Below are 14805 nucleotides of genomic sequence, written 5' to 3'. Positions count from 1 at the left end.
ATTCCAGTTTGAACATCTTTTCCTAAGTATTTGGCCTAGGAATTAATTCGTGCGGTTGGTACGCACACATTGAAGCTGTAGTACAAACACAAAATACATAAATACCTTAAGAAAAATATTGTCCATCGCTAGCCACCACTTTCGCCCATCTGTCAGGCAATGTACGGATTCCGTGGCGAAAGAAGTCCTCATCCTTGGAAGCGATCCAGTCAGAGACCCATGTTTCGATATCTTCTGAAGAAGTAAACCGCTGTCCAATCAAATCGTTGTTCATGCAATCGAACAAGTAGTAGTCCGAAGGAGCAACGTCTGGTGAATACGGCGGGTGGGGTAAAACTTCCCATCCGACATTTTCTAAATAGGTTTTGACCGGTTTTGCGACATGTGGGCGAGCGTTATCATGTTGAACAATAAGTTTATCATGTCTGTTCTCCCATTCTGGTCGTGTTCTGGCCAGAGCTTGCTTCAAACGCATTAATTGTCGTCGATAACGTTCTCCATTCATAGTTTCACCCGGTTGCAGCAGCTCATAGTACACCACACCTTTCATATCCCACCATATGCACAGCATAACCTTTGCACAGTGAATATCTCGTTTTGGTTGTGATGGACCTGGTTCACCTGGTTTCACCCAGACCTTTTTTCGTTTAGGGTTCTCGTAATGGATCCACTTCTCATCACCCGTAATAATTCGATGCAGAAACCCCTTTCTGCTCTGTCGTTGAAGCAGCAATTCGCAAATGGTTTTTCGTCTTTCAACGTCTCTGTTTTTCAGTTCATGTGGAACCCAATGTGACATCTTTTAAATCATTCCCATGGCTTTCAAGCGTTTGGAGACTGTTGTTTGATCAACGCCTAATGCTGCTGCAAGTTGTTCCTGCGTTTGACACGAATCCTGCTCGAGCAATGCTGTCAATTCTTCGTCTTGAATTTTTTTTGGCTGTCCAGCTCGCTCTTGGTCTGCCAAGCCGAAATCACCACTTCTAAACCGTGCAAACCACTTCTGACACGTTCGCTCACCTAGAGCATGGTCACCATACACTTCCACCAAAATACGATGACTTTCAGTCGCACTTTTCTGCATGTTAAAGTAATGCAGCAGGACACCCCGCAAAAACACTTTATCAGGCACATATTGCGCCATGTTCACTTAACTACAAACTGGTGTTGTTGACGCTTTAATCCACTGCCCTATACTACAAACGATACGCGATGACAGGGGTTTGCAACACATGTGTGGACACACGGAACTGTGGGACGCTCCGTTCGTTGCGCCATCTCTTGTCCAACCGCACGAATTAATTCCTAGACCAAATAATTGTGGTATTTATTTGGTCCTCCCATGGGTCTCAAGTGGGAATGTACCTTTTGCATACTTTGAGTGGAGAGTTAGAACATTGTTGAATAGAAAAACATATAAAATATACCTTGATAATCTTATCCACCCTAGCTGAAAATCTTATCTACGTCGCTGCAAGGGAAATATTGAACGATACCTGTTTGATAATTAAAAATGAGGAAAAATGCTCTGAATTTCCTGAGTGAGTATTTTCCTAAATTTGAGTGAAGTAAGTTCAATTATATTCTCAGATGAACACAATTTTATTTTTCCATATGGGTCCATTACGAAGTATTATATTTTGATAGTATTATTTTCCTTTTCAATTTTTGCCGCCCATTAGACCTACCGCCCTGGGCGGTGGCACGGCTCGACCCCCCCCCTCGCGCCGGCCCTGGATCCGAACCACATGAAATCCCAACGGGAATCAAACAAGTCTTACTACAGGAAAATTCGCCTTTCTCCGTTCGAAAGCATAAAAGTAACTTTTGTGTGTTTCTGTTAAAGAATGAGGAAAATAACCTGTGTGGAACGCTAGAGTAGAAATGGATCGAAGCTAAGGGTGGCAGTGATGATGATGAAATCGAATGTAATAGTGGAATATAGAAAGTAGAGGACAACCGAAAAAAATCCACACATAAGGTGTTTGTCCACATAAGGCGAAAGCTAGAATTGAACTGGGGACCCCACATACCAGAAGTGAGCACTCTATCAATAAGCCACAGCGGGTCTGAAAAAAATGTTTTAACAATAGGGGGAAGAAAAGCAATTTGGCAATTATTAAAAGGAATAAGGGAAACTTGTTAGAGAATTATTTAAAGAAGTTTATACTAAGCAGTGTTATAGAACGTACAGTTAAACGGAGAGAGATAAGAAGATTAAACTAGCCTCTACAATAGAAAGAAGATATTAGACGGAATGTGATATAAGATATAACGGAAGGAAGAAAAATAAGATTAATCTAACCACAACAGTAAGAAGAACAGATTAAAAAGTTCTACCCATGTTTGGTATGCATATGAAAGTGCGTAGAACACAAAATGTAAAACAGCTAGGACTGTGTATATTCACCAGCATGATCAATGACCCCTTGCCATCTTTTCGGTAGAAGATGAACCCCACGCAGGTTTGGAGTTGAAGAACTCAGGTAAGGCAATTTTCATAGCATCCGTATCAGCAAAGGTCTTCTCAATAAAGAAGGTTTGCAAAGCGCGAAAAAGATGAAAGTCTGTAAGCACCAAGTCAGGGAAATATGGCACGTGAGGTGAAACCTCCTAACCAAAGTCTACTAATTTCTGACGTCTCATCGCAGCAGCATGTGGCTTAGCGTTATCATACTTGGCGATTGACAAAACCTGATCACTTCGTCCCTAATAATTTCTGCAGTTTGTTGTCAGTAGAAGGTCACATAAATGGTTTGATCAGATTTCAGGACAGGAGCGTCATTTCAGATTTTGCTTGGGGGGAAAGGGCAAAACCCTTTGATATAAGTAAAATTTCGCGTATTTCACTGATTTACTACTATTTTATTGATAAAATCTATAGAAATCTCAAACTCAGGGGGGCAATTGCCCCTCCGTGCCCACCAATAATGACACCCCTGTTTCAGGACCTCCAAATGAATTTTCCTTCCATCACACACTCAATACCTTGGGATGAAGATCTTGTTTGGACGTTGATGGAAGCAGTTCAGAAATGCGACACACAGTCCTCGACGCTTCACGTTTTGGTACATAATCCCCTTTCCACTTCCTGTGACAATTCGTGTCAAGGAGACGTCATTTTTATACCAGAAAAGCAAAGAAACACATGTCGTTACTCGCCTTTATCGTTGAGTTGCACTCAGCTAATGTGGAACCCAATGATCGAACTTCGTGGTACATCTCAGCCGGAAGGTTTTCCCAAATTTTTCTGTAGTGGGATTCGGACTGATTGTTATGGCTTGGTCAAGATCCTTTTCGGGAAACCTGATAGACGCCCAGATCGTGGTTGATCTTTACAGTTTTTGTCGCCGTTTCTGAATTTTCAAAACCAGCTACAACATATGCTTTCATCATTTGCATCCTCACCATACATTTGGTTAATGTTGCGACAGGCAAAGGTCACGCTACTGTATCTATCGAACGAGCCACATTGAACGGTCACTGTCTGATGTTGCTTCAATATTCTCCCGATAACATGATCACTGATTTTAGATCTTGGAGCTCCATCTCTTCGGTCATAACACCTTTCACCAGTGACTTATCACAAACGAGTAGAACTTCTGCACGTATCCAATACTTTAATAGAACGAAGAGATTAAGCGGAATGTTGCAGAAGGTGTAATGGAAGAATATTAAATTTACAACTACAATAAGACGAAGAGATTAAGTGGAATGTGATAGAAGATATAGTGGAAGGAAGAGAGATAAGAATATCAAACTAACCACTGAAATAAGAAGAGGAGATTATGCAAACTGCGATAGAAGGTACAGTAGAAGGAAGAAATAAAAGTATCAGGCAGGATGTGATAGAAGGTATAATGGAAAGAAAGAAAATAAGAAGATAAAACTAATTACTACAATAACACGAAGAAATTAAACGAGATTTGATAGAATGTACTCGTATAGTGGAAGTATTAAGCTAAGTACTAAAATGGGTAAGAGATTAAGCGGGATGTTACAAAAAGTATAATGGAAGGAATAGGGTAAAGAAGATTAAAGTATCTACTAAATAAGAAGAAGAGATTAATCTAGATGAGATAGTGGGTATAGTGGAAGGAGGAGCGATGAGAAAATTAAGATGATTGAAGCTAATTAAGATATCATCATCATAGGTATTCTGCCTTTATTGGCAGGTCACTTGCCGCAGCTGAGAAGCTTCCATGCTCTACGGTCCTCCGCTAACCTCTTCGCGTATGATCTTTCTGTTTTAATATCATCCATTAATTGTAGTCTCCTTCGCCCCCTCCCTCTCTTTCTCGCCACCATACCCTCTAGGACGTCCCTCATGATACAATCTCTTCTTAGGCAATGTCCCAACCAGTTTCTCTTCCTTTTCCTAATAATATCTAAAAGTGTTCTTTTCTCACCCACCATTTCTAACACCCTTTCATTCGTTTTCCGCTCGACATAACTAATTCTTTCCATTCTCCTCCACACCTACATTTTGAAGGCTTCCAGTTAATATCGAATAATTAAGATAAGAGAAAATTAAGAAGATGAGCTATAATTAAAAATATTATAACTACTATAACAATGCGATGAATTCGAGTGAGGTGTGATAGTACGTAATCATGGATACTTTAGAATTTGTAACTTATGAACAGCAGTGTTGGCAGAATGTTTATGATAATTGATGTGTTTCAATGTGTACAGGTCTACAACCAAAAATTTTGTTAATTACATAACATAACTTGTATCTATTGATAAATAAATGAAACCAACCGTTGATTCTCTGTGTTGAAGTAGATCAATCTCAGGCACTCGAAAACTCCCATATTGTCGAACAAAACAAGACGCTTTGTCTGCGTATTGTTTTAAAGTAACATTGCTCCACCATTGTACTAAGTCGCCCCATTTTCCAAATTGACGCCCTAGAAAATACAGAATCAGTTACCTGCTACAAATTACAAGTTAAAATTTTTTGATTTTGCTTTATGTAATTTATTCAAACTTCAGAATATACCATGGAAGTTTATGGGATTTTATTTTAAATTATTTTTTTTCTCGCATAAAATAATTTACGTTATACCGTTGTTATTTCCAAATACCTGTTAATGGGTTGTACAAATGCGCTTATTTGAATTTTCAATAGCGTGTGCCTGTTCCAATGCCTATTACCAAAATTCAGGAGATTCCTAAGTGCTATTGTAAAGGTAAAATTTAAATGAAAACATTTTTCTGTTTGACACTACTAAATGAGTTTGTGCAAAGTCCAAATCAGTTTGAGTCACAAATATATACATATATATAAACCAGTGGCGTCGGTTGGACGTTAAAAGTGGGGGGGGGGGCAAGGCATGATCTTAACAATTGTATATCAATGTTAGATTTCCTGGTTCTTTCTAACAATGGTTGATGAAATGTTGCATAACTAATAGGATATTGTTTCGTAGGATAGGATAGGATGGATAGCATAGGATAGGATGCCGTATATCGTATTTCTGTTTTGTTAAGTAAATTCATAAGAGCAATACAGGTAGGTGTCTAGCCCTTTATATTCGTAAACAACGAAAGTGTAAAAAGAGATTTGATTCCTTGCTCATGAATATCTTACAATTCTGTCTGGAAAATTGTGTGATCAGATTATTTAATAACAAATTTGCAAAACAAATAAATATAAAAGATAATATTAATCATAGTAATGAATAATGATGCTTGTTTTGCAGAAGTTATATTAAAACTGGGAATTAATGAACAACTTATACTTTCAATTCCACACATGCCATTAAATGAATGTTTTAACTCTTAGAAAATGAAATACAGTAAGTACTGCAAGCATATGCTATGACATTTAAGGAAATATGCAATTGCAATATTAATTGCTTTGAATTGCAATTAAAACGCAATTCCTGTAGCTTTCTTAACTCCACGAGAAGACAAATATCCAATACGTACTCACGCAACTGCAAATATCATATGGCACCATTTTTTCCTATGAAACAGTAATACATACAAAACCTTTACCAGGGTGTCCACAATTCTTGTAAATAAGTGAAAGTCAGGGAAAGGTCAGGGAAGTAAAAATGTATCAGGTGAAGTCAGGGAAATGGCAGATTGGTCAGGGAAAGTCAGGGAAAAATCGATTTAGGTCCATTCTTCAATTACTGAATTTATGAAATAAAGTTGGTTTCTTTACTGTTACTGGATGCAAAATGTAGTTTTCTCTGATATAGTTGTTGAAACTAATTTTCTGCGAAAAACACATATCTAACTGCATCGTGGTATATTTGCTCAAAAGAGTAGACGCTGTTCTAGAAGAATTGCATGGTGCCAAGAGAACATCTGGACAACCGACTGAGAACACGAAGAAATAGTATCTCCAGCTCACAGTAAAAGCTCAAACTGAAGAATTTAAGGGACACTCGAATGAATTCATAGCCAATGACAGAGATGGTATTGGACTTGATGAGTTTTTTACTTAGTCTTAGGAAATGGGAAGAACTTTGTTGACTTATGGTCAGTTATAAAATTGTGTTTTACCTTCTTTCACGGAATCGCATTTTTTGAAAGTGGTTTCACAATAAATAAAATTCTCATTGTTGACAACTTACAAGAAGAATCTCGGGTGGCTCAACGGATCATATATGATTCTGTGATGAGAATATGTGGATAATCAGGATTAATAATTACAAGAGGTATGATAAATTCAGTGAGAAGTTCAATGAGACAATACCATGTGTATCTGGAAAAGAAAAGAGAAATAACTGCTGGAGACGAGAAGAGAAGAGAGAAACGGAAGATTCAGCAACAACTAAAGGAGCTGGAGGAAGAAGAAAAGAAAACTAAACTGCGGAGGCAACAAGAAGGATATTCAGATCAATGAGAAGAAAACTACGTGAGAAAGGATGAAAACAAATTTTTCAATGTGTTGCATTTAACAACTGCACCAGCAAAGTATGTGTGTCTGTGTGTAATTTTTAATAATCAGTAAAATCATATATGAACAGTTTATTACTATAGGCAATATTATAATTAGAGATGCAAAAAAGCCGGCTTTTTTGAATCGATGGTTTTTTTCACATAAAAAGCCGGCTTTTTTTGGGAAAAAAACGAGAATTTTGGAAATTTTGGCTTTTTTCAGTTTCATGATTTTTCTATCTAAATAGCTTTCTTATAGTTTATTGTATAATTAGATAAGAATTCCATGACCTAAATGCCATATTTAGCTCTGTAATTCACCATCAAGATGGATGGAGCACATGTTTTACGAATTAAAGCTAACATGAAGAATGTAGTATTTGAGGGCAATTTTAGAGGCCATTTAACTTTATTTTAACTTTTGAGTTATCGACATTTTTTTCTTCTCTAGATCATTTTAGTTTGTCATCCGTGTTTCATTTCTAAGAGCTTTTAGTACTCTAGCTTCTAGCGCAAATGTTAAACTTGACCGTTTTTCTATTTATCCGTCAAAGCGTACGTTTTTCAATATATCCGTCAAGCCGTACTTCCACATTTCTGTTATACTGTAGCTGTGAAGTGATTTAGCAATAATTTTCCGGACACAACCTTGAATACCAATTTATACAAATAATCAGTAGCGGATTTAGAAAAGTACTTTAGGAGGGGTTTTTCTGATTGTTTCGTTTCCTAAAAAGTCCTAATTTTATTTGGGAGGTGCTTGAAGTTTATGAGTACAGGCATAACTAATAATTCGTTTCGTTTATATGTTTAGCAATAATCTTCCGGATACAACCTTAAAAATCATTTTATACTGACAAGGAAGGGTCACGCAGTGGCTCCGCTGAGATCCGAACGAGACAATTGTGTTTGCACTTGATATGTTATAACTAGATGAATCCCAAAGTTATACGTGCCACCGGGCGGAATATCGTGAATTACAACATATTTTGTAATGTAAGAACTACAAAAAATTACCTGGCAGTACAGCTTGAACTGAGTAATTTGTTCGAAAACGGTTGGGTAAGTAGAAAACTCGGACAATACGTATCCCATCATTTCCAAGGACACACTTTTTCGGATAAAAAAAATTTCTCCAGGGTCCTCGCAGGGTCCCAGACGGGGTCCAACTCAAAATTTTCAAATGGCAAGGGGGGTTAAGTAGCACATCGTTTGAAAGCTGTTGTAAAATGAAAGAAAATGGAGCAAGTCTCGACTCTCTACGACAACCCTGTGCAAATTTCGACGGGTCAAAGTGTAAACAAAAACTTAATTAAAAAATCCATGGTCACCCCTATAAATCGGAAACGTTGAGACAAATGTGAAAACAGGAAAGGAAGTGTGGCATTATTTTCAAAGTACAACGATTTAAGTGAAAACGTTGTACTTTGTCCCAGGATCCCCACATGGTCCCAGGTGGGGTCCAACTAAAAAGTTTCAAACGGCAAGAGAGGTAGCACATCGTTTGAAAGCTCTTGTTAAGTGAAAGAAGATGGAGGACATCTCGACTTTCTACGACAACCTTGTCCAAAATTACGGTGGATCAAAATGTAAACAAAAGCTTAATTGAAAATTTATGTCCACCTTGAATCCAAGATGGTTGCTTAAAACCTATGTCGAAAGGATAAGCATACCAAACTGCTGAAGCTAGGAAAACCAAATTTGACATTAATGTTGATTAGTAGGTGACGAAAATATGCGAAATGTTCAAAAACGCGACATCTTGAGTTCAAAATGTCGCACTATGTATCGAACGCATGTCCAGCTCACACCACTGGTGTTGGAGAAGCGAAATGTGGTATTTGCGTTTATGGTTAATAGTAGGTATGTACAAAATATCAAAGAGCATAATCTGTAATCCAATATGGCTGCCAGCGTAAAAATTGAGTTCGTATATAAATATGTTATTTCTTGGAATACTGTGACCAAACCAACAAAGTTTGACGCAGCTCGATGTACTAAAATGACTTACACATGGTTTGGTACTACTCGCCAATCTTACAAATGAATCTTTCTTTAAATTTGGTATTGCTTGAAGTATTGCGATCAGACCAACGAATGCCATACAAATGTAACCATCACGAATACGTTGCAATATAGCCCCCAACCTACTGGTCAGCAAGTCCTTTATGCATGAACAACGTATGACAAAATTAGAAAAAATACCGAAGGTATTCAACTTTTGTTTAGCAGTGTGAGTAGGAAGTCAGAGTTGTGTATTCCTCGCCACCTCGCATATTCGTTATATTCAAGTAAATGATGTCTTGAGAACCGTGACGAACGTGCATTGAGAACAAAACATATGTGTTGTTACCGAATGAAATAATAGTTGAAGTGAATCGAAATTCAATTGTTCTTTACTCTTCCTATTGTTTCTAAATACATAATAGAGAAAAATAGAGATTCAGATTTGTACTGTTATGAATAACATAGGTTTTAAGCGGCCATCTTGGATTCAAGGTGGCCATAGTTTTTCAATTAAGCTTTTGTTTACGTTTTGACCCACCACAATTTTGGATAGACTTATCGTAGAAAGTCGAGACCTGCTCCATCTACTTTCATTTAACAAGATCTTGCAAACGATGAGATACTATACCCCTCTTGCCATTTGAAACTTTTCAGTTGGACCCCAACTGGGATCCTGGGACAAGACGTTTTAACTTAAATTGTTATACTTTGAAAATAATGCTACACTCCCTTTCCTATTTTCACATTTGTCTCACCGTTTCCGATTTATAGGGTGATAATGGACTTTTCAATTAAGTTTTTATTTACATTTTGACCCTCCGCTATTTTGCACAGGGTTGTCGTAGAGTCGAGACTTGCTGCGTTTTCTTTCATTTTACAACAGCTATCAAACGATATGCTACTTAACCCCCCTTGCCATTTGAAAATTTTGAGTTGGACCCCGTCTCGGACCCTGGGGCAATTTTTTTTTTATCCGAAAAAGTGTGTCCTTGGAAATGATGGGATACGTATTGTCCGAGTTTTCCACTTACCCAACCGTTTCCGTAAGTATTTCTCTTATGTATATCTGCATGCCTAAATGCCTGTTGTTTTATAAAAAGCCAAGATTGCTTAAATATATTGATAGAAATTAGCAAAATTTATCGATTGTCTACGTAGCTTCCAACATTAGCTTGGATTGGACTTTCAATGATATCTACGTACTAAATTTGTAATTTAATAGCTCAGTTTTAGCGTACTGATTATAATACGTTGACCTTTAAATTTTACATGCAAAGCAGATTTTCCCGTTATTGTCTTACATTTCATGTAATGACAGGATTTTCCCGATGGCTAGGGCGGGAGATTCTCAATTTAAGAAATTTACTGACCGGACTTCTTTAAGCTTATGGGAGTTCTTCCGGCATAACCCTGCTGTTGCATAATAACACCAAGGCGAAACAAACTTATTTCTGTGAATATGTAACATAAATACATAAGGAAAAATCTAAATCAAAAAAGCCTGGATTAAACCAAAAAAGCCTGGTTTAAACATCCCCAAAAAACGGGTTTTTGGCATTTTCAAAAGCAACCATGGTTCTTGCCAACTCTGCTTACTTTTGTATATAGGAGGTTAAAAAATTCTTATTATATACATTGGTTAATCCTGCGGAATTCATAATGTAAATATGTTGAAGAAAAATTGTTTGAAATATCTTTTCGAAATTCATAGTTTATTTTCGAGGTTTTATATTATTATCAGCATCAACCACTAATTAAATGACTTTTTATGTTATAGAGAAGCGAAACAAAGTCTGATTTATCAATTTAAAGCAGAATTTTGAAAAAAGCCCAAAATTTCCCAAGCAAAAAAGCGAAGCAGAAAAAACCGAGTTTTTTTTCCAAAAAAGCCGGTTTTTTTTCGAGCCCTTGCATCTCTAATTATAATGCTGTGTAATTGGTATTATAATGTGTAAGCATATAATGTGTATTTTTTCATATCTTAAGTACTCTGTATACTGCACACTTTCGTTTGGAATTTTACATTTTGTGTAATATGTAGGCCTAATCAATATCGGCCTAATGCTTATGTTTGTAAATTTACATTCCTTTGGAAAGAAAATTGAAAAAAGAAAGAAACAGAAGCGGAAGAGAACAAGGCCAACTATGGGGTGTGTGGAGGCTGGAGTTTCTTTCTTTTTTCTATATTTTTAAGTTATTCAGGGGGTCAGGGAAATCTGGAACTTTCGTCATGGAAAGTCAGGAAAAAGTCAGAGTTCTTTTTTCCAAGTTATGTGGACACCCTGTTTACATTTCCAAATGAAATTATATAAATTAGGGCGTCTCTTCAAAAACGTGGGGGGGGGCAATTGCCCCCTCTTGCCCCCCCTAATCGCCGCCCATGTATATAAGGTTATATCCCAAACACATCAGTTCGATACAACTTCATACCAGGCACTACTTCTTTCTACTTTTATTCTTTCTGTTTGCTTGATTTAGAGTGACTAACTTAGTTATTTTCTAATCAAATCTTTCTTCTTTTGTGTTAAACACGAAACGTGTCCTTTCGGTGGCTAGTCCGTGATACTATTCACCACTAGTTCACATGGTCTGGAGTCGAACTTAGTACCTCTCGAATCAGAGTTGAACAACCTGAAACTAATACATCTTACTCCTCTAAAAAAAATGTTACAATTAGCTACGATTAGTGTAATTATTATAAAATAAAATAATTATAAAGATAATATGCTTTTTGTAAATAATAACACAATGAATTAATAAATAAGAAGAATGTAATTTTGGTTACCAGGCAGGGGCGTCATTTCAGATTTCGCTTGAGAGGCAAGAGCACGACCGACATAAGACTCTCACGTTTTGTACTAATATATTAGTAGACAATCTATTAAAGTATATGTATTCCTCAAACTCTTGGGGGGGAGCAATTGTCCCCTTCTGCCCCCCTAAATGACGCCCCTGTTACCAGGCTTATTATAAGCTACCAGGGCAGCCAAAATGTTCCAGGAATGTTATTCTAATTTTTTGGTATTTATGATGTAATCACAATGAACCTTGTACAGTGCAGTCCTTAGTTGTCTACCTAGGTAATTATGAATTTGACAAGTGTGAACATGTCATAATAAGCAGTGTAAGAGAAGTGAAGTTGGACGTAGGAATGTGTAATGATTAGTGGGCGTAGATCGAGCAACGCTCAAAAATCAAGTATATATGCATATTGGAGAAATTGCTTCAGATAGCATTAAAACAACTCAAGATTAATGTTTTAAGGAAAAATTGGCCTCAAAGGTACCAGCTTCTCCACCGTAGAAGACATCAAAACCAAACGTGACGTTTGTACTTCAGAAGATACTATAAGAGAACTTACGTCGGTGTTTCCAGCAATGGCAGGAGGAGTGGAGCAAGCGTGTGTGTGTTCCGAAGATGCCTGTTTTGAAAGCGATTAAATAAATGTGTGCCTGCTTTGAAGGCGGTTAAATAAATGTGTGCCTGCTTTGAAGGCGATTAAATAAATGTGTGCCTGCTTTGAAGGCGGTTAAATAAATGTGTGCCTGCTTTGAAGGCGATTAAATAAATGTGTGCCTGCTTTGAAGGCGATTAAATAAATGTGTGCCTGCTTTGAAGGCGATTAAATAAATGTGTGCCTGCTTTGAAGGCGGTTAAATAAATGTGTGCCTGCTTTGAAGGCGATTAAATAAATGTGTGCATGCTTTGAAGGCGATTAAATAAATGTGTGCCTGCTTTGAAGGCGATTAAATAAATGTGTGCATGCTTTGAAGGCGATTAAATAAATGTGTGCATGCTTTGAAGGCGATTAAATAAATGTGTGCCTGCTTTGAAGGCGATTAAATAAATGTGTGCATGCTTTGAAGGCGATTAAATAAATGTGTGCCTGCTTTGAAGGCGATTAAATAAATGTGTGCCTATATTGTGGCAAATAAAGAGCTGCAACAACATTCCGGAAACTTTCTGACTCCACTGGTATAGTATTCTATAGTTAGGAATTCTAATGGATTCTGATCCTTGATCTGTGGGAAATTTAATAATCTGTTGATAACACTGCTCACTTCAAACAGCGAGAAGATTTGGCCACATTTTAATGTGGCGAGTCAAAATATGATTGCTAAGAGTGCGATCATAGGCTCCTTATACGAAACTTAGAAGTTCTTTGAAACTTTGTTTCAGTCGTAAGATATGGGAAAGCAATAACACTATAATAACATTTAAGGTTATCTATTAATATTAATGGTGGAATAATCTCATTTATCCAGGGTGAGCTAAGATATCATGTTCTCTAATTTTATATATAAATCGGAGCACGTGGGAACAGTAATAGGCAAGTCACTCTGGGGGTTGAGGGATCGTACAACTTAGCCAATTGCACCAACAAGATTCAAATACCTGACCATGGATTATACAGGTCAAGTAAGAATTTTGTTCTAAGTGCATTTCATCGTCGAGGCTGGTTCAGCTAGCTAGTGAACCCATATCTTATTTGAACAGTCAATGACTTAGATTAAGAGAAAATTATTTCGAATGAGAAAATACTTTTAGCATGAATGTGCGCATATTTCGTTCAGTTCTTCTTCTTAAAATGGCCTCATAGGGAAGGCGAAATTACTTGATCTCGGACAAGAGAGCATGGTATTATACCAATTACCCGCAAAAATTGTAATTAATTCATTTCTGCAAGCATTATGAATCCATTTCCGTAATCCAATATTTTTAGAAGGTTATGAAAATTGAGTGTATGCTGTTTCATTGCTCGAAATTTTTGAAAGTGTAGTGATAATTTAAGAATCATTAAAAAATGTTGTTTATCACAAAGACAATACACAGTGAACATTAAACAATAAAGGGCTATAATACCGCCTTTGACAAACTTTCTCCTTTCTTATTCTATATTTCAAACTCGTGAAAGGAAGCTAACTTGGGAAGTTTACCTATTGTTACTAATTATTTGTGCATTATCTAATTCTGCTCCTGACAAGTTTTATTTACCATTTCGTTTTCACAGACTACCTAACCAACTAACTAACTCTATGGCCTATGGAACTCAAAGGTTCAATGACGCGTTCACAAAAGCTCTCCATTGACTTCTGTCCTTAGCCACTGGATTCAGTTTCTACTTTGTATTTCTATTTCTGCGAGATCCATCTTAATATTGTTCTCCCATCTGCGCCTAGGTCTTCCTAATGGTCATGTTCCAATTGGTCTTCCAGTTAACACTTTGAAAGTGTTCCTTCCGTATAAATTATGTAATTCCTCATTATGAAGTTTCCGACATTCCCCATTCCCGTTTCTCTTGGGTCCGAATATTCTTCTTAGAATCTTGTTCTCAAATACTTTCAGCATACGTTCTTCCCTCAGAGTAAGCGACCATGTTTCGCAGCCATACAGAACAACTGGCATGAATATCGTTTCACATATTTTAAGCTTTAAGTTCATCGACAGAATTCGCGACGATAAGAGATTTTGAACTGAATAATAACACGAAGTTCTTGCTTTTAGTCGACATTTAATTTCTTCGTGAATATGGTTTTGGTTTGTTAATATTGATCCTAGATATTTGTAGGTATCCACTTTATCATCAGTATTATTTGATATTTTAACTCATCCATAATTTGCCGTATTATAATCCCGACGAACTTCCATGTATTTGGTTTTTCTGTGCATACTTCTAAATCAATGTCCCTGCAAGCGTTTAATAAGACATCTGCATTTATTTCTGTTGTTCTCCTATCATCCCCTATTAAATTTACATCAGCATACGCCATAACATGGTGAACACCATTCAATTCTAGGCCCTGGTTGCTATCTTTGATTTTCCTTATAGCGTATTCCAGTACAAAGTTCAATAATACTGGCGACAACGCATCTCCTTATTTCAGGCCATTCTCGACG

General features: G+C 37.0%; 1 protein-coding gene across 1 annotated transcript in view; it reads right to left on the bottom strand.

The window, feature by feature from the left end:
• The window catches only part of LOC145671837 (neprilysin-1-like), a 64503-nt gene that overhangs the window by 8283 nt on the left and 41415 nt on the right, over positions 1-14805 (bottom strand). Inside the window, exon 6 of the mRNA XM_081741063.1 lies at positions 4765-4913. Within this exon, the coding sequence (XP_081597189.1) occupies positions 4765-4913 (149 nt within the window). The remainder of the gene's footprint in view (positions 1-4764; positions 4914-14805) is intronic.

This window comes from Thermobia domestica, chromosome 15 (assembly GCF_964235325.1).
Source record: "Thermobia domestica chromosome 15, izTheDome1.hap1.1, whole genome shotgun sequence".
In the NCBI taxonomy this organism is placed as follows: Eukaryota; Metazoa; Arthropoda; class Insecta; order Zygentoma; family Lepismatidae; genus Thermobia; species Thermobia domestica.
Note: the sequence above shows the minus strand (reverse complement) of the source record. Positions and strands in the feature narration are given on the sequence as shown.